The sequence below is a fragment of the Lampris incognitus genome, chromosome 4 (genome assembly GCF_029633865.1).
Source record: "Lampris incognitus isolate fLamInc1 chromosome 4, fLamInc1.hap2, whole genome shotgun sequence".
NCBI lineage: Eukaryota > Metazoa > Chordata > Actinopteri > Lampriformes > Lampridae > Lampris > Lampris incognitus.
The window spans coordinates 28,834,713-28,859,525 of NC_079214.1; the positions used below are offsets into that span (position 1 = coordinate 28,834,713).

The 24,813-nt window shown below is 43.6% G+C and overlaps 1 protein-coding gene across 1 annotated transcript in view; it reads left to right on the forward strand.

Moving 5' to 3' along the window:
• The first annotated feature begins 215 nt into the window (after positions 1–215).
• cenpf (centromere protein F) overlaps positions 216–24,813 on the forward strand; it is a 54,362-nt gene continuing 29,764 nt past the window's right edge. The window contains exons 1-16 of the mRNA XM_056279325.1: positions 216–377; positions 3,638–3,763; positions 4,119–4,189; positions 8,091–8,230; positions 8,560–8,651; positions 8,753–9,020; positions 9,154–9,356; positions 9,737–9,862; positions 9,952–10,080; positions 10,309–10,431; positions 11,067–11,202; positions 12,605–12,734; positions 14,189–14,468; positions 15,114–15,320; positions 18,487–18,695; positions 19,124–19,253. Coding sequence (XP_056135300.1) covers positions 216–377; positions 3,638–3,763; positions 4,119–4,189; positions 8,091–8,230; positions 8,560–8,651; positions 8,753–9,020; positions 9,154–9,356; positions 9,737–9,862; positions 9,952–10,080; positions 10,309–10,431; positions 11,067–11,202; positions 12,605–12,734; positions 14,189–14,468; positions 15,114–15,320; positions 18,487–18,695; positions 19,124–19,253 — 2,532 coding nt within the window. The remainder of the gene's footprint in view (positions 378–3,637; positions 3,764–4,118; positions 4,190–8,090; positions 8,231–8,559; positions 8,652–8,752; positions 9,021–9,153; positions 9,357–9,736; positions 9,863–9,951; positions 10,081–10,308; positions 10,432–11,066; positions 11,203–12,604; positions 12,735–14,188; positions 14,469–15,113; positions 15,321–18,486; positions 18,696–19,123; positions 19,254–24,813) is intronic.

Genomic DNA, 24,813 nt, shown 5'->3' on the forward strand with positions numbered 1-24,813 from the left:
GCTTTATTTCATCGTACTGCTGTTGGGCTTGACCAGTTAATACTCTCAGTACTGTCAACAAGTCTTTAGAGCTGGTTTACTGATATTATTCGGAGGGTCTCTTTTTCCTTTCTTTGTGATGGGGTTTATGATAAAAAAATGGATTCAATAGGATTTCATGATTTATTTTCTGATTTTTAGATTCAGTTGATACTCATTTGACCAGGCTCTACGCCATGAGTTGGGCAGTAGAGGAGTGGAAGGATGGTCTTCCAGGGAAAGCCCTCCAGAAGATCCAGGAGATAGAGTCCCAGCTGGACAAACTGAAGAAGGAGAGGACCCAGAAACAGTTTCAGCTGGATTCACTGGAGGCTGCACTGCAGAAACAAAAGCAAAAGGTCTGTGGTGAGGTGCAGGTGGTGGTGGATGGATTGATGGGTGGGCAGATGGAGCTGAAGAGAAGACTCAGAAACCCCAGAAAGTTGAATAAGTTCATCTGGACACAACGTTTAGTGGGGGGAAACGTTTCATCACTCATCTAAGTGACTAACTAGAGTTACAATTACAATGGTCATGTGTACTATTCACAAAGGACTGGGGAATAGTTGTAATCACTGCTATTCCCTAATCCTCTGTGAATAGCACACATGGCCTTTGTAACTCTAGTTAATGGTCACGGCAATTTGCATATGAAACCGATCGATGGTTTCAGTCATTATGCTCTGTGCTGTTTTATAAGGTTGGGGGATACCTGCAGTCAGCTGAGACTGACGAAGTCACTTAGATGAGTGATGAAATATTGCTCCTGCTAAATGTTGTGTCCAGAGGAACTGATTCAACTTTCTGGGATTTCCTTACCCGGGTTATTGAGCATGCATCAAGACATAGACTCAAGCAATCATAGCTAGACACTAGAGGCTGGATTGCAAAAACAGACAGGAAAAGGTCAGTGTTTGTGAGTGGATTGGTGGACTTATGATTGACTGAGTCTACCGACACTATTTTTTACTATCAGAAGTATTACACTGAGACAGCGTGTAGCAGAGTAAGGGCAACATCAAAATATTAAAGAATGACCCATAGATAGTTTTTTTTTCTGCAATGGTAACATAAATGGGTGGTATTCTATAATGTTTTCTTAGAAGCAGTATATAACATGTAAAATTCAAGCTAGTCCTGCTTGATGGAACTTAAAAGCATGGCTGGAATATGTTTTTGGTTAATATAATTGCTGGGGTAAAACTGTTAGTTGAGAGTATTCAAACCCTTCAATGCTGGATTCATGGAAGTCTGCCCCTGTAATAATACATTTTATTTATCGAGCACTTTTCAAGTACACAAAGACTACACAAGTTAAAATAAACATACAAGCAACACACCAAAAACATATAACATACAACATATATCACACATTAAAAATAATTCTGAATAGGTGAGTTTTGATTAATGATATGGACATGGATCGATGCAGTCTCTGATGTGTTTGGGGAGGGAGTTCCAGAGGTAGGGGGAAGCTCTAGAGAAGGTTGTGTGGGGAGGGAGACAGAGCGGCGTTATCAACGGTGAGGCAGAAGTTGTGAGTGGTTTTGATAAGGGATTTGGGACCGATGATGATCATGTCAGATTTATCTCAATTTAGTTTGAAGAAGTTGGCTTGCATCCATGATTTCAGTGAGGTAATTGGTCGTAAGCTGTTGTGGTGATGGATTTAGTGGAAATGTAGAGTTGTACGTCATTGGCGTAGCAGTTGAAGTGGAAACCATGACAACCTCTATGATTTTACCAAGGGGGAGCATGTAAAAAAAAGGATGAACAGCAGAGGACAAAGCACCGAACCCTGGGGGACGCCTTGGGACAGAGGAGCAGTGAAGGAGGTGCAGTTGTTGATACTGATGAACTGTTGTTTGGTTGTGAGATATGACTTAAGCCAGGAGAGGGCAGTACTGGTGATGTTGAGGGAGGATTCAAGGTGTGAGAGAAGAATGGTGTGGTTGATGGTGATAAAAGCTGCAGTGAGGTCAAGGAGGATGACAATGCTTAGGTGGCCAGAGTCTGAGGAAAGGAGGAGGTTGTTGCTGACTTTAAGGGGCACTGTTTCTGTGCTGTGCTGTGAATGGAAATCATATTGAAATGGTTTGAACAGGTCGTTGGAGGTGAGGTGAGCTTTGAATTGGGAGGTGACAACACGTTCCAGTATTTTTGACAGAAGGGGGAGATTGGAGATGGGACGGAAGTTGCTTATGATATCAGGGTTGAGTCCAGGTTTTTTGAAGATGGGGGTGCCAGTTTAAGTGTATGGGGGACTGAACCAGAGCTAAAGGAGAAGTTAATGATTTCTGTAATGAGTGAGGAGATAACTGGGAGACAGTCCTTTACAAGACTGGATGGGATGGGTTCCAGAACACAAGTGGAACTTCTCATTCCTTCCATAGGGTTGGACAGCTCCATTGGGGACACAGGGGAGAACTTTGACAGGGGCTGATTGTTGGTGGGGGTTGTTGAGAGAGCGAGAGGTGGTCAAGTTGCTGTAGATGTTGTCAATTTTAGTTTAGAAAAATAAAAGGAAAGAGTTGCACTTGTTAACTGTCAAGGAATTGGAGGTGTTGGTGCTGGGTTTGAGAAGTTTGTTTATTGTGGAAAAGAGAGCCTTGGGGTTGGTGGAGCCATAGTGTATGAGGTGTGAGTAGTAGGTGGACTGGACTGCGTCTTTGTATTGTTGAAGGTAGTCTATGTAGGCTTGGAGGCGCACTGTTAAACCAGTTTTCTTGCAGAGTCATTTGTGCTGGCGCTTAACGGGATTTCATTTCATGGAGTCAAGAGTATATCAAGGAGCCGAGTGTGTGAATGAGACTGTTTTGTTTTTAATGGGGGCCAGCTGACTCAGTACAGGAGGAGAGTGTGTCATTATAATAACTGACAGGATCGGAGGGATTATCAGACAGCGGGGGAGGAGAGGCAGACATTTTACTGGCAAGAGAGGCAGAAAGAGCTGAGGGGGAGATGGATTTGAGATTTCTGAAGGATATTACTATGTGTTTGACTTTTGGGATTGGGATAGGGATGTCAACATCCATGGTGATTGCCAGGTGGTCAGCGATATTGAGGTTGAGGCTGGAGAGTTGATGTATTGTGAGACCAGTGGAGCAGACCAAATCCAGGATGTGACCACGGCTGTGAGTGGGGAAGTTGATGTGTTTATGTGTGTGAAGTTGAAGCATTGTAGCAGTTCCAAGAATTCTGTGGCACATTAATGGTCGGTGTTATCAGTGTGGATATTAAAGTGGATATCTGTAGTAGCAAAGACAAGAATTTATGAAATGTAAAAAATACGCAAATAAATATAGATGACAACTTATAGTATGAAAGGACCCAGAGGCAGTTTTAGCTATACACATTGGATGGAGCCCCACAGAAAAAAAAAGTTTCACTCATAAATTAGTAGTAGTAAAAAATGATCAGTCGTATATTTGAATGGATTCATGGATAGACAGTGTTAATTGGATGTAATCACTTAATTTCCAACATTCAGTCAACCTTCCCATTTCTTCTCCAAGAGGGCAGTAGGTGTAGTGGGGCAGCAACCAGTTGAAGAAGTTTAACCTCTTGTGAATAAATGTTGTTTCTGTTATTGCATTTGTCCGTTTGTCTCACTCTGCAGGTGGACAATGAGCGTAGTGAAGCGTCTGCTCTGAAGAGAGAAAACCAGTCGTTAGTGGAGTCATGTGACTCTGTGGAGAAAGCCCGCCAGAAGGCTGTTCATGAACTGGGAGTAAAAGAGCAGCAGGTCAGTTTAGTCATTCTGAGTACAAAATCCCATTTTGGAAATTAAATAGCATTGATTGAATAGGAATAACAATAGGAAGCTCCTTTCCTACGATCTAATTGGAGAGCTTTATATCCAAATTTTCTGAATTCATTGAATTTTTCAGAAAATTTTTATTTTCTGAAGCTAGCACTCCAAAGTCTATGCCCACTTTCCACAGCAATTGGTAAAACTCCTTGCCCCACCTTTTGAATTTATTTGGGTCAAAAAAAGATTACTTAATATATGACATGCTCATATGAAGCATTGTATGAACATGTATTTGTATTATGCTGACTCGTGTAATTTCGACTGAACCTCTTGTTGCTGAACCTAGGTGAGCTACCTGGAGGGCCAGCTCAGCTCTTCCAGGAGGACCATAGAACGACTGGAGCAGGAGCTTAAGAAGTGAGTAGGACTGTATGGTTGAGTTGTTGTGCATGCATGTTTATGCAAAGAGAAACTGCTGTGAAGCATTTGTGGGAAAGTGTCTTGTGGGGCCAAAATGATCAGAATCATGTTTATTGACCATGTAGGTTTGCACATACGTGGAATTTGACTCTGGTTTCATAGCTCTCTCAGTATACCATCCATCCATCCATTATCCGAACTGCTTATCCTGCTCTCAGGGTCGCGGGGAAGCTGGAGCCTATCCCAGCAGTCATTGGGCGACAGGCGGGGAGACACCCTGGACAGGCCGCCAGGCCATCACAGGGCCGACACACACACACACATTCATGCCTAGGGGCAATTTAGTACGGCTGATTCACCTGACCTACATGTCTTTGAACGGTGAGAGGAAACCGGAGCACCCGGAGGAAAGCCATGCAAACACAGGGAGAACATGCAAACTCCACACAGAGGACGACCCGGGATGACCCCCAAGGTTGGACTACCCCAGGGTTCGAACCCAGGACCTTCTTGCTGTGAGGCGACCGTGCTAAACCACTGCGCCACCGTGCCGCCCTCTCTCTGTATACTTAACATAGTATAACAACACTACAACACAACAATCTTCAGATATATTTATATACACAAGGATTGACTTATACAGGCGAAATAAGAGGTGATGAAGTTCAGTGGTGCAGAGAATATATCAGAGATGCTGAAATAGATGTTAACAGGTTACTTACATACATGTCTGAGGTAGATGGACATGAAAGAGAGCTTACCAGTATGCGTACAATGTACAGTACAGTGTATACAAAATCATTAGATTTATTTGACAGTGTTAAGCGTTCATTTGAATGACAACCCGAAGAAGAAACTGTTTTTATATCTGGTTGTTTTGGGGTAAAGTGCCTAGTAGCACTTAACAGAGGGGAGGAGTTGAAATAGATTGTGACCAGGGTGTGATGGGTCTGCAGTGATGTTGCCTGCCCGTTTCCTGACTCTGGAGGTGTATAAGTCCTGAATGGAGGGCAAGTTGGGATCAATGATTTTCTCTACAGACTTAACTGTCCATTGTAGCCTGTCCCTGTTCTGTTTGGTGATTGATCCAAACCAAACAGTGATGGATGTACAGAGGAGAGACTGGATTATTGCAGTGTAGAACTGAATCAGCAGTTCCTGAGGCAGGTTGAATTTCTTGAGCTGGCAGAGAAAGTACATCCTCTGCTGGGCCTTTTTGATGATTGTGTCTATGTTGGATGCCCATCTTAGGTCCTGGGAGATTGTGGAACCCAGAAATCTGTTTGTTTTCACTGTAGACACTGTACTGTTGAGTATAGTGAGTGGGGCAGTGTTGGACTCCTCCTGAAGTCTGCTGTCATCTCTACTGTTTTGAGCGTGTTCAGCTCCATGTTGTTATGGCCGTACTAGAGGGCCAGCTGATCAACCTCCCATCTATATGCAGACTTTTCTCCATCCCGGATAAGGCCAATGACGGTTGTGTCGTCCGCAAACCTCAGGAGTTTAACAGACAGGTCCACTGAGGTGCAATCATTTGTGTAGAGGGGCGCGCACACATCCCTGGGGGGTGCCAGTTCTGATTGTCCGGATGCTGGATGTGATTTTCCCTAGCCTCACCAGCTGCCCCCTGTCTGTCAGGAAGTTTTTAATTGACTGGCAGATGAAGACTGGTACAGTGAGCCGGGTGAGTTTGTAGTGGAAGGATTCACATCATGAAGACTCATTCTGGAGCAGCTTCGGCCCACAGTCAAGCCACACGTAGACCCCCTCCAGTTCACCTACCAACCCCGACTGGGAGAGATGCCATAATTTTCCTGCTTAACCATGCCTGCGCCCACCTGGTTAAGCCAACAAGCACTGTGAGGGTCATGTTCTTTGACTTTTCCAGTGCCTTCAACACCATCTGGCCAGCTCTACTGGGTGAGAAGCTGATAGCAATGCAGGTAGATGCCCCCTTTGTGTCCTGGATTGTTGACTACCTTACTGATAGACTACAGTGCGCTTGCAACACTGTGTTAGCAGAGTGGTCAGCAACATTGGGGCTCCGCAGGGGACAGTCCTGTCTCCCTTCCTTTTCACCCTCTACACCACAGACTTCAACTACCACACAGAGTCCTGCCATCTTCAGAAGTTCTCTGATGACTCTGCTATAGTCGGATGCATCAGTAAGGGCGAGGAGGCTGAGTACAGGGCTGTGGTGGGAAACTTTGTCACATGGTGTGAGCAGAACAATCTGCAGCTTAATGTGACTAAGACGAAGGAGCTAGTTGTTGATCTAAGGAGGGAAATGACACCAGTGACCCCTGTCTCCATCCAGGGGGTCAGTGTGGACACTGGAATACTACAAGTACCTGGGGGTGTATATAGACAATAAACTGGACTGGGCTAAGAACACTGATGCCCTCTACAAGAAGGGACAGAGCCGTCTGTACTTTTTGAGGAGGCTTGGTCCTTAAACATCTGCCAGACAATACTTAGGATGTGGTATGAGTCTGTGGTGGCCAGTGCTCTCCTGTTTGCTGTTGTGTGTTGGGGCAGCAGGTTGAGGGTAGCGGATGCAAACAGGCTCAATAAACAGATCCGTTAGGCTGGTGATGTTGTGGGGTTGGAACTGGATTCTCTGGCGGCTGTTTGTGAGGGGAGGACTCTGTTGAAATTACGTGCCATCATGGACAATGTCTCCCACCCACTCCATGACATGCTGGTTGGGCACAGGAGTACTTTTAGTAATAGACTCATTCTGCCAAAAAGCACCACAGAGCGCCACAGGAGGTCATTCCTGCCTGTGGCCATCAAACTTTACAATTCCTCCTTCAGACTCAGACTGTCAACACTCTGAGTTAATGGTCATTGGACTGGCCCTGTCGAGTTTTGTTTGTGCTGCTTGTTGTGTGCTGCGGTAGTGTAGATAGATAGGGTGTTGCTGGTTGATATATTTTGGTCTTATTTCTATTTCTTATTTTATCTTTATTTCTATTTGTTTCTGTTTCTATTTTCTTATCTTGTATCTTGTTAATTTTTAGTTATTAGAGCGTGAGTGTCTGTAATAGAACTCAATTTCCCCTCAGGGATGAATAAAGTATTCTGATTCTGATTCTGATCTGGGATGATGATGTTGAATGCTGAGCTGAAATCAAGTCAATTTTATTTGTATAGCCCAATATCACAAATTACAAATTTGCCTCAGAGGGCTTTACAGTAACACAACATCCTGTCTTTAGAACCTTGGATTGGATAAGGAACAACTCCCTAATAAAAAACCCTTTAACAGGGAGAAAAAATAGGAAGAAACCTCAGGGGCTCAACAGAGGAGGGATCTCTCTCCCAAGATGGACAACGTGCAATGAATGTTGTGTTTACACAATTTACAACACAACATTGAAAGAGGATAACAGAATTATAGTGGAATTATAAAATTTATGAAGAATATGATGAGTAGGATGCCACGCGACCATCCACGCGACAAGTATCACCGTGTTAAAAAAAAAATAGTCACATCTTAGTGAGAGAAGGATATAACATTGAAACAGGATAACAACATTATATGGATTTATAAGCTATCTAAAAAGAAAATATGATGAGGTGTCCAGGTTGCGGTCACTGTCACCACGGAGACCTGGGAGGAGGACCAACTGCATGTGCACACAAGGGAGACTTAAATATGTCCCCATATGAATTTCTGTTGAAGTCTTAAAAGTCATTGCAGAGCAACAGAATAAATGAGAAATGGGTGGGAATGTTTAGCAAATTTAGTGTATTCACTGAAAAATTCTGTGCCTTGGTGCTTTGTCACAGTATGATAATGAGAATAAATGTGATCTTTATTTGTTTATGCTATAAAACACAATGTTTTCAACTTTCAGTTGGAATTGTAAGCATTTGTGTTGTCTCTTCTCAGGTACAAGAATGAGTTGGATCGTTCTCAGACCTCCTCCTGCTCCTCCTCCTCTTTATCGACTTCCTCTGAGCTGCAGCCCTTAACAACACCACAGAAGAGCTTTTCTACCCCAACAGCCACTCCAAGCTACAGACACCATGGTACATTACTTTGTTTTGATTCACTGTGTCTGAAAGCTCATGTTGCATTTTGTCGGAAAGAGTTATGGGATTTGATTGGCAAATTCTACCTTGACATTGTAGCTTTTATGTTGTAACCGGTGGATGAATTTGACTGAGTTGGCTGCCCCTTGATCTGCCTGCCTTCCTGGCTGTCTATCTTTTCTTTTATCACAGCACATATTAGCATTATATTACAGTCTTTTGTTCTCATTCCTAGGCATGATGATTTTATTATATTCACTGTACCTTATGTGAAGATGAGCATCTGCTCAATACTGTAAAATGTCAACTATGTATGTCTGCCAAAGACAACAGACTGGAAGAGCTTCAGGAGAAATATATTAAAGAAGTGGAAGAGAGGAAGAGGCTAGAGACTGAACTTGGAGTCCTGCAGGTCAAAGTGAGTTTGTCGATGGTTTTTGTCCTATATTTGTGTGTGCGCACACACGCGTGTGGGGGGGGGGGTTATTGATGATGACTCGTAATTTTTCCCTCTACCAGTCGTTGAACCGGTCAACTACTAGTGTCAGCCACAAAGACATTGCTGCCCGTCAACAAGCTGGATCGTCCATATTTCCATGGCAACAGCAGGACCAAAATCTAAGTTGCCAGTCCCAGGGTGCTATGGAGACCCCTCTGAAGAGGCGGGGTGGTGGCGGATCCTCCCTCTGGAGTGCACAAGAAAAGACGCCAATTAGCTTGTCTATAGAAACACAGAGTTCCAGTGGCTCCACCCATCAGATGGAGCAACTCAAAACTCTGAACCAAGGTGGCTTATTTGTAGTTTTCACACCTAATATCTTAGTCTACTTGCCCTTTAAACACTTCAAATGGAGACATTTCTCAAAAATTATGCACTAGTGGTTATGCTAAAGTTTTCTCATTGGTATTATCTCCATCAGAGTTGCGTGGACGCGTGTCCGAGCTGGAGAGGAATCTGTCCACTCAAGAGAAGGAAATTCGTAGTCAGGCATCCAGGTTGCAGGAAGTACAAACCCACATTGATCAGGCCCGTAGAGATTTGGCTGACAGGGACAGAGACCTAGCCAAGAGCCGCCATGAGCTCAGCCAGACGACTGACAAAAACCAACAAGCTGAAACCAAGGTGGGTTTGCTTTTTTTTTTTTTTTTAAATGTTTATATCCTTATCATACAGAGACGTGTTGTTGATTGTTCAAGTTCACATTTTACTGGTAGCCCACAAGGTTTGCGTATGCCAAAAATTTGACTAGGTGGGATTCTGAACATAAAAAACACAAGTCCATGAACGGGACATTCCATAATAAAGAAAAAAATTCAAGAGTATCTAATAACATCTATTATCTAGGTACTGAAATATCTAAGCAACTAAGATGCCAACTAAATAAGAAAATAGAGAATAATGGGTATATTTATGTATATTGGGCAAAATGCAAATTCTCATAATAACAGGTGCAATCAGTGAAGGTTAAAGATTGCTGAAATTCTGCTTGTTATTTCCACCAGCGTTCTTTGATGGAGCAGAAGCTGAAGCAGCTCACAGAGGAGATGAGTTGTCATAGACACAATGCTGAGAACTGCAGACGAGCCTTAGAGCAGAAAATGAAGGACCAGGAGAGAGAGAGTCAGAAGGTTTGGAGACTTGTAAGTTGTCCATAGGGTTCCCTTTATTTTATCACACCCTTAATTCTTGTTTTTGTTTCATTTGTGTTGGTATGTAGGAGCTGGCTCACCTGCAGAGTGCCCACCAGGCCTTGGAACAGCAGCTGAACCAGACTAGAACCAAGCTGACCCAGGAGATCCAACAGGCCAAGAAAGACTACAACATTTTGCAGTCTAACATGGAGAAGGTAACGACTCTTTTGCTTCTGGTTTGTTTGTAGTCAGTGAACCAAGCTCACCCAGGAGATGCAAAATGTCGGAAAGGAATCCGGTGCAAGCTGATGTGTAGTGGATAAGTTTGCTGTTAACTCTATATACTGACCCTGGTTAGGTTTTAAAGCCTCCTTAGTTACATACAAGGATCACTGGTGTCACACGTATTCTGCTCTTTCCTTTCCTTACTCTTTTCTCTCCAGTTGGGCCACCAGAAGGGACAGATGGAGAGAGAAGTGGAGGAGCAGAGGCAGAAGCTGCTGAGGTCAGAACAGAGCCTCCAGGCCAGTCGGACCAAAGAGCAGGACCTCTGCAAGAAAATGGAGGTGAGAGTCTTATGGTCTTATGTCCCTAGAGCATGCATGCCTGAGGGCTTGGGTCTCACCATGTTTTATTTTTATGTGTGCTTACAAAAAAAAATCATTTTGCATATTATTTATTCATGTATCTGTAGGTTAAATTTGACAGCCACGTAAAGCCAGTTCATTCAATAATTGTGTTCATTTGAAAATCTATTTTATGAAAAAGTCACAATGATTTGATTCTAGCCTGATGGTATATCCATTACTTTCACTTTGTCAAAGCGCCCCGCACGGCCATTTTTATGAAACTGTTATAACCCTTTCATGTATCATTTGTAATAGATCGTTTGAAATGTTAAGATGTATGCTAACCATTACAGCACCAAGAATCCTATAATTTTTATGCACATAAACATTTATTTGAATCCACTTGCGAAATACCAAGAACAAACAGTAGGTTGAGTGTAAGAGGAAGTTGATATTTTCTACATATTTTTAAACTCGTTTTGACTTGTAAATATCCCTCTTTTTTTGTGTCCTTCCTGCTTCATATCTCCACCGCTTCCTCCATATGTCCTTTCTTCTCTCCCTCCGTCTCCCTCAACCTTTTTTGCTATCACCTTTTATCTCTCTATCATCTTTCGATGTATCCCATCCAGGAGCTTCAGAAAGAGAAGAACAGTGCATCTGTCCAGTTGGACCAGAGCAGCAGACGTCTGTCTCAAGTCGAGGAAGAGAAGAAGAGCTCAGAGCAGATCCTTAAACGCACCCAGGGACTACTGGACGACCTCAAAGGTAGGCCTAGCAATTGTTACAGCAGCAGCAGCAGCAGTAGTAGCAGCAGCAGCAGCAGCTTTCCATCAAAATCAAAAAACAAATAAAAAATACTGCACTTTTGTCTCTTTTTCAGGGCTCAGAGTTAGGAGAAACGGTGATAAACCCAAAGCTAGCACTATACATGGCAAGGATGTTCAAATTGTTGACACTTATAAGTACTTAGGAACCGTGTTCGACTCCCAACTCAAGTTTGATGTGAACACAGATTTGATTGTCAAGCATGGACATCAAAGAATTCACTTACTGTGGAAGCTTAACTCCTTTAATGTCTGTAACACCATCTTATGTATATTCTACCAGTCATTTATTGAAAGTCTTTTGAAATTTTCCTTTATTTGTTGATTTAATGGGTTGTCTGTGAAGGACAGTAATAGCTTAAACAGTATCGTTAAGGTCTGCTCCAAGATAATCGGAGTTCAGCAGAGAGACTTGTGCTCCCTCTGGGAGAAACATGGCCCAGAAAACAAAAGGAATTATTAGCCTATCTGACCACGTCCTGCCCAGTAAATTCACTGTAATGCCCTCAGGCCGGCGCTATAAAGCGCCCCCTAGGAAAACAAAGCTGCTCCACCGCCTCTGCCGAGCCGGGGAGGGCTGCAGACTACCACATGTCTCCTCCGATACATGTGGAGTCACCAGCCACTTCTTTTCACATGACAGTGAGGAGTTTCACCAGGGGGACATAGCGCGTGGGAGGATCACACTATTCCCCCCTATCCCCCAAACAGGCGCCCCGACCAACCAGAGGAGGCGCTATTGCAGCGACCAGGACACATCCCCACATCTGGCTTCCCACCCACAGACATGGCTAATTGTGTCTGTAGGGACGCCCGGCCAAGCCGGAGGTAACATGGGGATTCAAACCAGAGATCCCTGTGTTAGTAGGCAACAGAATAGACCGCTACGCTACCTGGACACCCTGCTTTATATTGTTTTAAACCACAATAGTTGGTTTATACCTTTGTCTGTTTTTCGCATGGCTTGTGGGCCTATACGTTCTCTGAATGTAGTCGTGGAATGTAACGTGCAATGCGTCTTGGGATGCTTAATTTGTTTGTTTGTTTATTCTATTCTTGGTCCTCGTGTGAAGCTGCATGCATGGCCACATGAGGGTGCCAGTGTGCATCTCTTGCCCATGTACTGATCTATCTGTTGTCTCTGACATACTGCTGATTGCCGCTTGTCTGTGAGTTTGTGTATGGTCTGGGTAGATTGTGGAACTGAATTGCCCTTCTGGGGTAAATAAAGTTTTCTGAATCTGAAAATCAACTGATCATCAAAATCTTCACTTTTTTCTTTTATACTCATAGCTACTTGACAGCTAATATCTTGTCTATCTATTTTTGTGCTTGCTCTTCAGCTAAATCAGAGGCCCAGGCTGAGGAACTGAAGGGGCTTCGGTCCAAACTGGAACAACAGACTCAGTCCTCTACCCAAGAGCTGGATAACCTGAAGAAGATGCTGTCAGATGTAGAAGCCAAAAACGACAGGTTGTCAGACTTGCAAAATGCAAAAAGAAAAAATACATGCTAACATGGTTGGAAAAAAAAAAGATCAAACATCCATCCATTATCTAAAACCTCTTAAAAGGGATAGTTTGGTTTGCAGGTTTTTTACCATGTCTCCTACTTAATAGAGAAACTCCTGAATTCCTGAATGCCTGTTTCACATCTGTGCGTGCAGCTTGAAAGTATGTTAAATGCAAATTCTCCGAAGTCAGCCATGAATACTTTTGACTTGTTAGCCTGGCATTAATGTTTAGTTTTGTTAGATTTGTCATCCACCGTTGGTGAAGTTTGAAGGTTTATTTCCTTTCTTTTGAGAGGAGCTGCTAATTATCCTGGTAGACATCCGGTAATTGAGCTTTGCTTAATTGTTGAAGCTAAACTCACCATTCAACGTACCTTCAAATTGCACCTACAAATAAATAGAAAATAAAAAGGTATCCTCACGTTTCTTACTCTATGTAAGTAGGACACACAGTCTAAATCGCAGAAGCTGAACAATCCCTTTAATCCAAATCAGGTTTGTGGGGGTACTGGAGCATATCAGTGGGCGGAAGGCAGGGAGACACTCTGGACAGGTCACAGTCCATCGCCTCACAGCACGAAGGTCCTGGGTTCAAGCTCCGGGGTAGTCCAACCTTGGGGGTTGTCCCGGGTCATCCTCTGTGTGGAGTTTGCATGTTCTCCCCGTGTCTGTGTGGGTTTCCTCCGGGTGCCCCAGTTTCCTCCCACAGTCCAAAGACATGTAGGTCAGGTGAATTGGCCATACTAAATTGTCCCTAGTCCCTAGAGTGAGTGTGTGTGTGTGTGTGTGTGTGTGTGTGTGTGTGTGTGTGTGTGTGTGTGTGTGTGTGTGTGTGTGTGTGATGGCCTGGTAGCCTGTCCAGGGTGTCTCCCCACCTGCTGCCCAATGACTGCTAGGATAGGCTCCAGCAACCCTGAGAGCAGGATAAGCCGTTTGGATAATGGATGGATGGATGATATGACATCAGGGTTGTCTTTTCCTGGTTTTAAAGGCTACATTACAGTAAAGAGATGCAATTTTCTACCCGTTTGGACATCATATCCACATTAACAATCAGTGTTTGTTAAAAATGTCATCATGTAAATATTTTTGTGTGAGAGCTCCAGTAGTCATCACTACAATATCCTCAAAATATCAATATCGATGTATTCAGTCAAAAATATCGTGATATTTGATTTTTTTCCCATATCGCCCAGCCCCACCGAAGACCCTCTTGCTTTGAGGCAACAGTGCTAACTACTAAGCCACTGTGCTGCCGAAGGAGAAACTATTATCAAACCAATACCTGTTGTAGCTTGTATTCTACCTGGGATGAAAATCTAACCCTTTTGCCTGTGGATAATGATGTTGATTCTTCCCATCTTTTTTCAATTCAGTGTCCCTAGCAGTCATTAACTTTTCTAAACTTTAATAGGTCTCAGAATGAACTACAGAAAGAGAAGATAGAAACAGAGCTGCTGATGACCAAGCTGAATATCTTGGAGAAGGAGATCCAGGACCTGAAAACCTGTCTCGCTAATAGCCAGAAGGAGTATAACACACTGCAACAGGAACACCAAGCTCTCGTGGAGTGGAAATCTGAGAAGGAGACCCTAATTGATGAAACGGAAGCTTTGCAGATAAGCATGACTGAGAAAATCAGCTCTTTAGAAAAGAATGTCAGCACCCTCAACGAGGCCAGCAATAAACTAAAAGTAATGTTTCTATACTATTTTTTGGATGCATTTTCGAAACAAAAGACATGAGCGCACCAATTTTTTTTCTATACTAACACATATTGACAATAAGTATAAAACATAACAATATTGTGTGCAATACAGAGTACCTGTGAGATGCACTTGATTCTAGGCTTATTGATAATATACTTTTTTTTAAAAAAAATTATTTGCACACACACAAGACTGCATAAAATCCAGATAATGAAAAAAATGTGTCAGGAGAGACCAAAAAAGCCATCTTTGGGGGGAGGGGGGTAAAATTCTGAACCCAAGGCAACATCGGGGGGAAAAAAACATTTAGGATATTTTATGTCTAAATAGATTTCTTTTGATCACAATCTCTGTGCTGTTTCATTTGAGGTTGCCCTCTTGCGTTTAAATATTTGACCTCATGCACATATTTTTCTCCAGGACATTTTTTTTAAATTTCTTGGGCAATTGCCACTATGATAACCATAACTGAGAAATTGGTATTTCACTGTGATTTCTCTGTAAAATAATGTAGTATGTAAGCAGCAATTTTTATGATTTTTCAAGGGGGTGCTAAAGATTAATTTGTCCTTAGTTTACAAAAGACCAGTGATCCTTACCATGTTCCACAAATATTTCCACTGGATGAAGGAACAGCTGTCGAGTTTGGAGGGAGACAAGACTGGTTTGTCCACTCAGCTTGACTCCCTGAAGGGAGAGCTTCTCATCAAGGGCACAGACCTAGAGGAGAAAGAGCATCAGTACGAACAGCTCCTGTCAACCCACGCTGAAGCTGGGCAGAAGTACTCCAAAGACCTAGAAAACATGGGTGTGCAAGTGGCCCATCTTGAGGCACAAGTGAGTTTTTCCTGGCCCTTTAGAAAGATTTGGATGGTAAAGTAGCCAGTGGTGGGAGTACTGTTAAGGAAGATGAAAGCTGAAGACTTTTCAAGCACACGATACAAGTGTAAGCAAAATTTTAAGGGTCCGCGGTGGTGTAGCGGTCTAAACATCGGCTTTGTATCGATGCAGTTGCCCACTGGGGACCGGGGTTCGCGTCCCGGTCTCGTCACATCCGACTATGGCCGGACTCGGTGAAGCAGCAATAATTGGCAGCGCTGTGTTCGGGAGGGGGGCGGAGTCGGCTTGTGTTCGTCACATGAATGCATCTCTGTGTGTCGGAAAAAGCAGTGGTTCGGCCTGGATTCGCTTTGTCACGGAAGTGGCGAGGCGTCTCCTTTGAGACTGCCAGCCGGAGAGATGCAGTTGGCGAACACATGCAGTACGAGAGTGGGTGTTTGAATTAAAATAGGGAGCGATTGGCCACTGAATGGGGAGAAAAAGGAAAAAATCCGAAATAAATTTATTCAAAAAAATTTTTTTCAAGGGATAGTTCAATATTATTTTTTGTTTCTATTTTGTCAATCACTTAATGTTTCACGTTCTTCCATCCTATACTTCACACTGGACATGTAGCTGTTGCTAGCCAATTTCAGTCCAATGCAAGTCATGGAGACAGTTCTCATCAAAAATGCATTGCATTCTTCGATTCACCCAAAGCCAACATAATGCTATGTTAATTTATCACGTGAATTCATTTGTGATTGCTCACTGGTAAGGATTTGTTGTCCACAGTTACTTCTGCATGGCTACCAGCAAGTACTGCAAGTACCACTCCATGACAATAGCAAAGAACATAGGTCCAGCAAACGCTAAGGGAAACCGCAATTAAACAATTTCATCACAGTAAATTTAAGTGGTTTATAGTGGTTTATTGACCGATAAAATCAGGCCAGGATTCCGCAGTCTACACTCATCTACAGGCCAGTGGCCACTCTTTCAGGTATGAGGATGTGCACATCCTTGATAGGGAGGAACGCTGGTTTGAACGGGGAGTCAAAGAGGCCATCTATGTTAAGAGGGAGCGATCATCCCTGAACCGGGGGGGGGGGGGGGGCTAAGAGTACATCTATCGCCATTTTACAATGCTGTGATTGCAAACATTCCCAAATCCTCTGTGAATAGTACTCATGGCCATTGAAACTCTAGTTAATGGTCACACCCATATTTGCATATGAAACTGGACGTTGGCTGCGATTGTTATGCAACTGTATTGTTTATAAGGGGAGGGGGTACCTGCAGTCAGTTTAGACTGAAGATGTCACTTAGTTGAGTGAGGAAATATATCTGTCAATAAACATCCAGATGAACTGATTCAACCTGATTTGATTTGATGTTAAACTCATAGCATCGTGTTGGCTTTGGGATGAGTAGAGTGCTCTTTTGAACTGAATGAGACTTGGCCCCTGTGACTTGTGTTGCACTGTAGCTGATTAGTAGGAGCTGTGCGCACAGGATGGAAGAACATGAAAATGAAATCTAATTATGACATCATTAGTTGTGAGTAGAAAATGGGAACAGACCGAAAAATCTGAACTATCCATTTGAGGCCGTTGCATTTTAAGCAGTACATTTTGAATTACAGTTAAATAATTAGTAATAGTCAATAATGGCTGCTGTTTACATAATGTCAAACATCACTTATTAAGATTAGATCATCTGTTTATGTAGTGGAGTTGATTTCTGTATCAAAGAACAGTATTGTGCAAGTCCTTGGTATCTCGGTTTCATGAGATACTTATGGCTAGTAATATTGGTTTGTATCATCTTCGTCTATGCTTCAATTTGCAAATGACCTGTTTTTAAAGCCGCAGTAGACAACTTTTTTGCCTTAACTCATCATTATGAAATAAATGTTGATTGCAAAGTGTAATGGCTAAAGAGTAATGACACCATTGGTGTTGAGACTGGTTCCCTATTAGTCTCACTTATAGGGAACCAAATTCTGCCTGCCACCGGGTATGATCTCGCGGGAAAGTAAAGGCTTGATTTATGGCACAAAGGAAGTGTGTCAACCATTGCACCTCCAAAATAGGAAGAGGATAAGCTCTGGTAGCTATCCCCAGTAGCGGAAATTGCAGACAGTGGAACGACCTTAGTGACAGTGGAAACTTTACCCGGCAAGAGAAAAAGAACCCCAATGACAGAGGAGCAAAAAGAAGGCTATTTATTATTCTGTTCTTTTAACTTATATGAGTTTTTGCCCTTCACCGGGTCCTCGTGTGAGTCTGCATGCAGGGCCACATGAGGGTAAGAGTGTGCATCTCTTGTCCATGTACTGATCTGTCTGTTGTATCTGACATAGTGATGATTGCCGCTTGTTTGTGAGTTTGTGAATGTCTGGGTAGACTGTAAGAACTGAATTGCCCTTCTGGGATAAATAATGTTGTCTGAATCTGAAAGAAGGTGAAGAGGGAGAGTGATAGAAACAGGTAAAATAAGAGTGAACCCTGGACCCTGGATTCACTTGAAGGAGAGATCTCTGGTGTTGTATCAAACTTAATTTCCCCGTTGAGATCTTTTCCCCCCTAGCCAGATGAAAGCGTTTGCATAGAAACAGGTTAGCTATTGGTTACGATTAGGTTAAACTTAGGGTTGGGTTGAAAGTTAGGATAAGGTTAATCGAGCGTCCATCCCATTGTTGTATTGAACTCTGGCTAGGGGGAAACGGATCTCGATGGGGAAATGAGTTCGATTGAACACCGGGGACTTGAGAGAGTTCCAAGCCGACTTTCAGTTGGCATTATTTCTACTGGATCAGTAAATATAACAACCTGCCTACTTATTAATACATCCGGATGTTTTACTCTGCCTTTATCATAGGATTGAGATCGGGGTTTCTAGTTCAAATTGGGATTCTTACAGTTGTTTCTTGCTATAGACCTTAGCCAGGCTGCTAATGCACAAAACAACCTGGTTGTCTTTGCGACAGTGGTGCAAACAATATAAACACTTGGAAATGCTGGGGAGGGGGGAGGGGGGGGTAAAAGTTGTTTACAGCTGCTTAAAGTTGGATAACAAAACAGATTTTTAAAAAACACACAAATGCAAAAACTTGTTCTCAACCAACAGTCCTCAGGATAACCTTTAACTTGTCTGTGCATCACCTATTTTATCTTAACAGGTAAAAGACATCAAGCTCCGCTTGCAAAAGGAGGTTATTCGGGCAGAGCAGGCTGAGAAGACCAAGTCAGAGATACAGGAACAGCATCAGGCAGTCTGTGATCTGGTCCAGTCAAAAGATCAGCTAATGGAGCTGGGCCAGGCTGAGCTCAGGCAGCTCAGAGAGAGCCTTGCACAGGCTCTGACACAGCAGGACACACAGCATGCCAGGTCAGGGATTTTCCTTGATTAGGTGCTATAATGGATCATTACATAACAGCCATGGCCAAAGGTTTCTCGCTTTGTGAAACCTTATTGATGTAAGCTTGATAAAAATTTACTTTATGGTCATGGTACTAGATAAATTATGTATGAAGATGCGTGTTTATCATTTCCTGCTTTTTTGTATTTTTCTGACCAAACATTTCAGGGACTGTATTAAGTGTCTAAGTGGATATGATCGTTGTTATGGCTGCCAATATTGTAAGCCCTTAACATTGCATTTTTGAAAAGAAATTAACATTTTTTAGACTTTTTTAAACTTTTTTGCCAAGCACTAGTCGTGAATACAAATATCTCCATTGGGACACTACAAAGTAAACTTACTGTAACGTTTCAGATTTTTTTTTTTTTCATGTGTACGCCCAAATCTCTTTTAGGCTGACAGAAGAGAGGGCAGCACTGCTGCTGCAATGTGAGGAGAGTGTAGCGGTGAAGGCTGAGGAGGCTGAGCAGACCAAACTCAATCTAGAAAGTGTGCAGCAAGAGCTGCTGCTTTCCAAAGACCAGGTCAGTACAACTTGGCTCGCTTTTAAAAAATTTAATGGACTGTTGATTTTGATTCATGGATTTCTTTTTTATATATATATATATATATATATATATATATATATATATATATATATATATATACACATTTATTTCTAGTTTTTCCCCTTATCCCACCCGATTAACCCAATGGCATATGGCCGGAACTCTTGTCGAATAACTCCCCTGGCTCACGTTTTCACAGGAAGGAGATAGTCGTAACACCAGCTTCCTTCAAACTCATGTCGGCTGCTCTTGCTATTTTACACGCTGAAGCCTTGCATGGATTGCATTACCTTCAGGCCGCGAAGGCGACGTAGGGTGAATACTTTCGGTTGCTTAGCTGCAGGCGCCCGGATGGGCCAGAGGGGTCACTGGAGAACGACGAGTCCCCAAACACTACGCCAATCTACACCCACTATCCCTCGGGTAAGGGTGGCCCAATGAATGCTTTACCCCGTGGACGCTCTGGCTGTTACCGGTTACGACAAGTCTGGGATACGAACCTCCCAGCCACATGATGAGCGGATTGCAAGAACGGTGGTTTGTGCCGCTCGGCCATCAGAGTGGCCCATGGATTTCTTTTTTGATGGGGAACTCTGTGGGGGGTACTGCAGGAGTATGGGGTACCGGGGCAGTTGCTACAAGCCATCAGCTAGCTTACATCAACTGTTGACCCAGACTGTGGATGTTGTTGGGCGGTGGAAAGAACACTTTGAAGAGCTCCTGAACCCGGCTAACATGTCCTCAGTGGAGGAGGTAGAGTCTGAAGACTCGGGGGGAAGCCCCACCCATATCCCTGGCAGAGGTCTCTGAGGTAGTTAAGAAGCTCCTCGGTGGCAAGGCGCTAGGTGTGGATGAGATTCACCGAGATGCTGAAGGCTCTGGACATTGTTGGGCTGTCAGTCAGTCAGTCAAGTTGCATTTTATATAGCACATCTTGGCTTACACGCCTCTTCAGTGTCGCACGGAGGTCGGGGACAGTACCCGTGGAGTGGCAGACTGGGGTGGTGGTTCCCATATTTAAAAAAGGGGACCGTAGGGTGTGCTCCAATTATTGGGGCATCACATTGCTCAGCCTCCCTGGGAAAGTCTACTCTTGGGGGCTTGAAAGAAGGCTCCGACCGATTTTCGAACCTCGGATCCAGGGGGAACAATGAAGATTCCGTCCTGGCTGTGGAACAATGGACCAATTCTTTACCCTTGCGGAAGTGCTGAGGGGGGGCATGGGAGTTTGACCAGCCAGTCTACATATATTTTGTGGACTTGGAGAAGGCTTACGGCTGTGTACCCCAGGGCACTCTGTTGGGGGGGGGGAGTACTGCGGGACTATGGGGTACTGGGGCAGTTGCTACAAGCCACCCGGTCCTTGTATAGCCAAAGTGAGAGCTGTGTCAGCATTCTTGGCACAAAGTCAAACACGTTTTCGGTGGGTGTCGGACTCAGCCAAGGTTGTCCCTTGTCTCTGATTCTGTTTGATATTCATGGACAGGATCTCAAGGGGCAGCCAAGGTGAGAAGTGTGTCCGTTTTGGGAACCTCAGAATTGCATCTCTGCTCTTCGCAGATGATGTGGTTTTGTTGGCTTCATCAGAACGCGACCTCCGGCGCGCACTGGGGCGATTTGCAGCCGGGATGAGAGTCAGCACCTCCGAGTCTGAGGCCATGGTTCTCTACCGGAAAATGGTGGATTGCTCCCTCCGGGTTGGGGATGAGTTGTTGCCTCAAGTAAAGGAGTTTAAGTATCTCGGGGTCTTGTTCACGAGTGAGGGTAGGATGGAGCGGGAGATTGACAGACAGACTGGTGCAGCATCAGCAGTAATGCGGACATTGTACCGGACTGTTTTGGTGACGAGGGAGCTGAGCCGGAAGCCAAAACTCTCAATTTACCAGTCAATTTTTGTTCCAACCCTCACCTGTAGTCATGAGCTTTGGGTATTAACCGAAAAGGTGAGATTGCGGATACAAGCGGCTGAAATGAGTTTCCTCTGTAGGGTGTCTGGGCTCAGCCTTAGAGATAGGGTGAGGAGCTCGGACATCCGGAGGGAGGTCGGAGTAGAGCCGCTGCTCCTTTGCATCGAAAGGAGCCAGTTGAGGTGGTTAGGGTATCTGATTAGGATGCCTCCTTGGCGCCTTCCTTTGGAGGTTTACCAGGCATGGCCAACTGGGAGGAAACCCTGGGGTAGACCTAGAATTCGCTGGAGGGACTACATGTCCAATCTGGCCTGGGAATGCCTTGGGATCCTGCAGGAGGAGCTGGAGGGCGTTGCTGGGGAGAGGGACATCTGGAGTGCCCTACTTAGCTTGCTGCCACCGCGACCAAGCCCGGAGAAGCGGCTGAACATGAATGAATGAATTAATGTTTTCTTTTTTGAATCAGTTATTCAGACATTTGTTGATTAACTGATAAATTCAAATATCTCTCAGTGTAAATCAGTTAAAAGGGTACACGGTGCTTGCAGCAGTTTAAAATGAGCCTTAAAGACTAGGGATGCTCTGATCGATCGGCTGACAATCATTATCGACCAATTTTCATTCTAAATAGTTTGATTGGAGCGCTCTATAAAGGCCGATCAGATGACGCAAAATACGTGAGACATTTGTCTGTTTGCAGCAAAAGAAGCTCACTAAAATGGCTTCACCGGTCTGGCAGTTCTACAAGGTGTCCAAAAAAGACAATAAAATTGCAATATGCAGTGTGTGTGAAGCAGAAATCCCTCGTGGTGGAACGCAACAACGACATTTTAATCCCACGAATCTCATTAGACGTTTGAGAATTTGTCACATCAAAGAATACGGCGAGTATGAAAGGCAAGTCAACGCGAAGTCAGTAAAGCGAGTTAACCCTTTAGCAACTCAGTCTTCTGTCACTCAGTTGTCAGTTAGGGAGATATTTAAACGGCAGCAACCAAATAGCAGTGACCGTAAGAAGTAAAAATTTTTTTTTAAAAAAAATCAGCTAAGATAATGGAATTCACTGGCCATGATCAGCAGCCTCTTTCTGTAGTGGAAGATGAAGGGTTCCAACGACTTATTACTACTCGGATCCACGCTATAGCCTTCCAGGGCATAAATATTTCACGGACATATGTCTGCCGCAGTTATACCAAACAGTGTATACCAAGGCCGTCTTTCTGACAGTTTTGGATTTTCAAAGTTTGATAACTTTGCAGGGAAAAAAAGATACACACCCGCCGCTCTGTGAATGCTCCTAAATTTGCACATGTTTACATTAAAATGAGTTTTAAATCAGTTGTACAAAACCAGTTATGATAAGATTTACCTAAAACGACCATGAGCTTTCAAAAAGACCGCATGTAATTTGCGCGGGATCGTGCGTTTCAACTTACTATTGACGGCATGTGTTGGTCACATCTTTTCTGTCGTGAAGTTCATTGCTCTGTGCTAGAAACACACTCGCATTCTCCAGTGCAGAGTAAAAGTCCAAACTTGATTTTTGATTATTTCCAACAATGACTGCTGGAATAGGCTCCAGCATCCCTGCGACCCTGAGAGCAGGATAAGCGGTTCAGATAATGGATGGATGGATGTGTGGTTACAGACGCCGTGTTAAAATGTTAATTTTGGTGTCAGTCGTTTCTTAACAGACAAGCTAACCTATGCAATGTATTAATATCTCAACTGGGTGGGCCGTCGGCGCATGGTCGTTCTAGTAGTTTTTAAATTCCGGTTGTTGTTTGGGACTGTTTCAGTAGTTATTTTCAGTTCTTTTTTTTACATTTCACGTTTTATAGGCCTTGTTACGTTTGTTAGATTAACAATATGTTTTTTCCATTTTGTTTTCATTTTATTTTCACTTTTTAAATTTTGCTATTCAAGTTCGACCATGTCTCTGAAGTTTAGATTGTTTAGAAATAGTATTATAGTTGTTAAAATGTTAATTTTGGTGTCAGTCGTTTCCTAACAGACATACTAACATATGCAATGCATCAATATCTCAATTGGGTATTTATCTTGACAGAATATAGAGCTTAAAAACCGGCAGTCGTTTTAGGTAGGCGTGAAAGGACAATGTCACATCAATTAGTTTTACAAGTGACATCTGGAGTTCGAGTGCGTGTCCCATGTCCCTGTTAAGCTTCACTGCGCACTTTATTGATCAAAACTTCAAAGAACACAACATTGTTCTTCATTGTTAAGAATTCACAGGATCACACACAGCGGGGGCTCTGGCTGTCACATTCAGTGACATTTTCTGATCCTGTGGAATCCCGAGAGAAAAGGTACATGCTATTCTAAGGGATAATGCTAAGAACATGGCAAAGACCATGAAGGATGCGGATTTACCCAGCCTATGGTGCATACACTTCAGCTTGTTGTGGTCGAGGGAATATTGTCACAGCGAAGCATCTCTGATATAATAGCTGTAGGGAGACAGATCGTCGGTCATTTTAAACATTCCCCTTTAGTATACTCCTGACTCCAAAGTATTCAGTAACAACTGGGCCAGCCTACAAAAAGACTACAGCAAGATGTATCTACTAGGTGGAATAGTACTTTGTATATGCTACAGAGTCTACTAGAACAGAAACGGGCACTATCTGGTTATGCAGGCGACTATGACTTGCCTTCAACGTTCCCCGGCAATCAGTGGAAATTAATCAAAAATAGGATTTCCCTGCTCGCACCATTCAAAGAGCTCACACAACAGATCAGCTCAACTGCATTGGCTGCAGATGTTATACCATCCATTAGAGCTCTTACGCGTCTCCTTGAGAAAACAGCAGAGACGGACCAAGGCGTGAAAATGTCAAAAGCCGCTTTGTTGGAAGCGATCCAGAAGCGATTCAGTGATATTGGATCTGAGCGCCTGTATGCCGTTGCTACAATTCTCGATCCGAGGTGAGAAAACGAACAGCCCTACTATGTAAATATTTCTGATATGAAGGCCAAATGACTGATAAAAAAAAATAAGTAGGCTATTGGTAAAAGGAATGCTATGTGTCATTTTCTTAAAACTAATCTAAATTTGCTTTAAAAATAAGCAGAAACACATGTAAGAGTTGTTCATTTTAATAAGAGGCTATAAAAACGCAAATAGCCTAACCTACAAGAATGCATAAAATAGACCTAATGTTTGCCTCTTTTTTTTTTGTGTTAATAAAAAGGTATAAAGACCGATATTTCCCAGACGCACTCAAGCCACAGCGACATGTTCTGATTTCGGGTATCCTGGCCGTCCGCTCAGGCCCTAGTCAGGAACGGCAGTGTGACGAGAACAGTTTGGAGGCGAGCAGCTCCGAGCCCCCAGAGAAAGTGCCACAAGCTGGCCCTTTGCAGGCTATGTGTGCTGAATTACTGGATGAAGATGTAGAACGTTGCCCTGTGATAGCCTGGCGGCCTGTCCAGGGTGTCTCCCCGCCTGCCGCCCAATGACTGCTGGGATAAGCTCCAGCATCCCCCGCGACCCTGAGAACAGGATAAGTGGTTTGGATAATGGATGGATCGATGTGGCATATGGCAGCGACATCAGCAGCCAAACCGCATTGCAGATGAACCTCTAATTGTCAGAGCCAGTTATC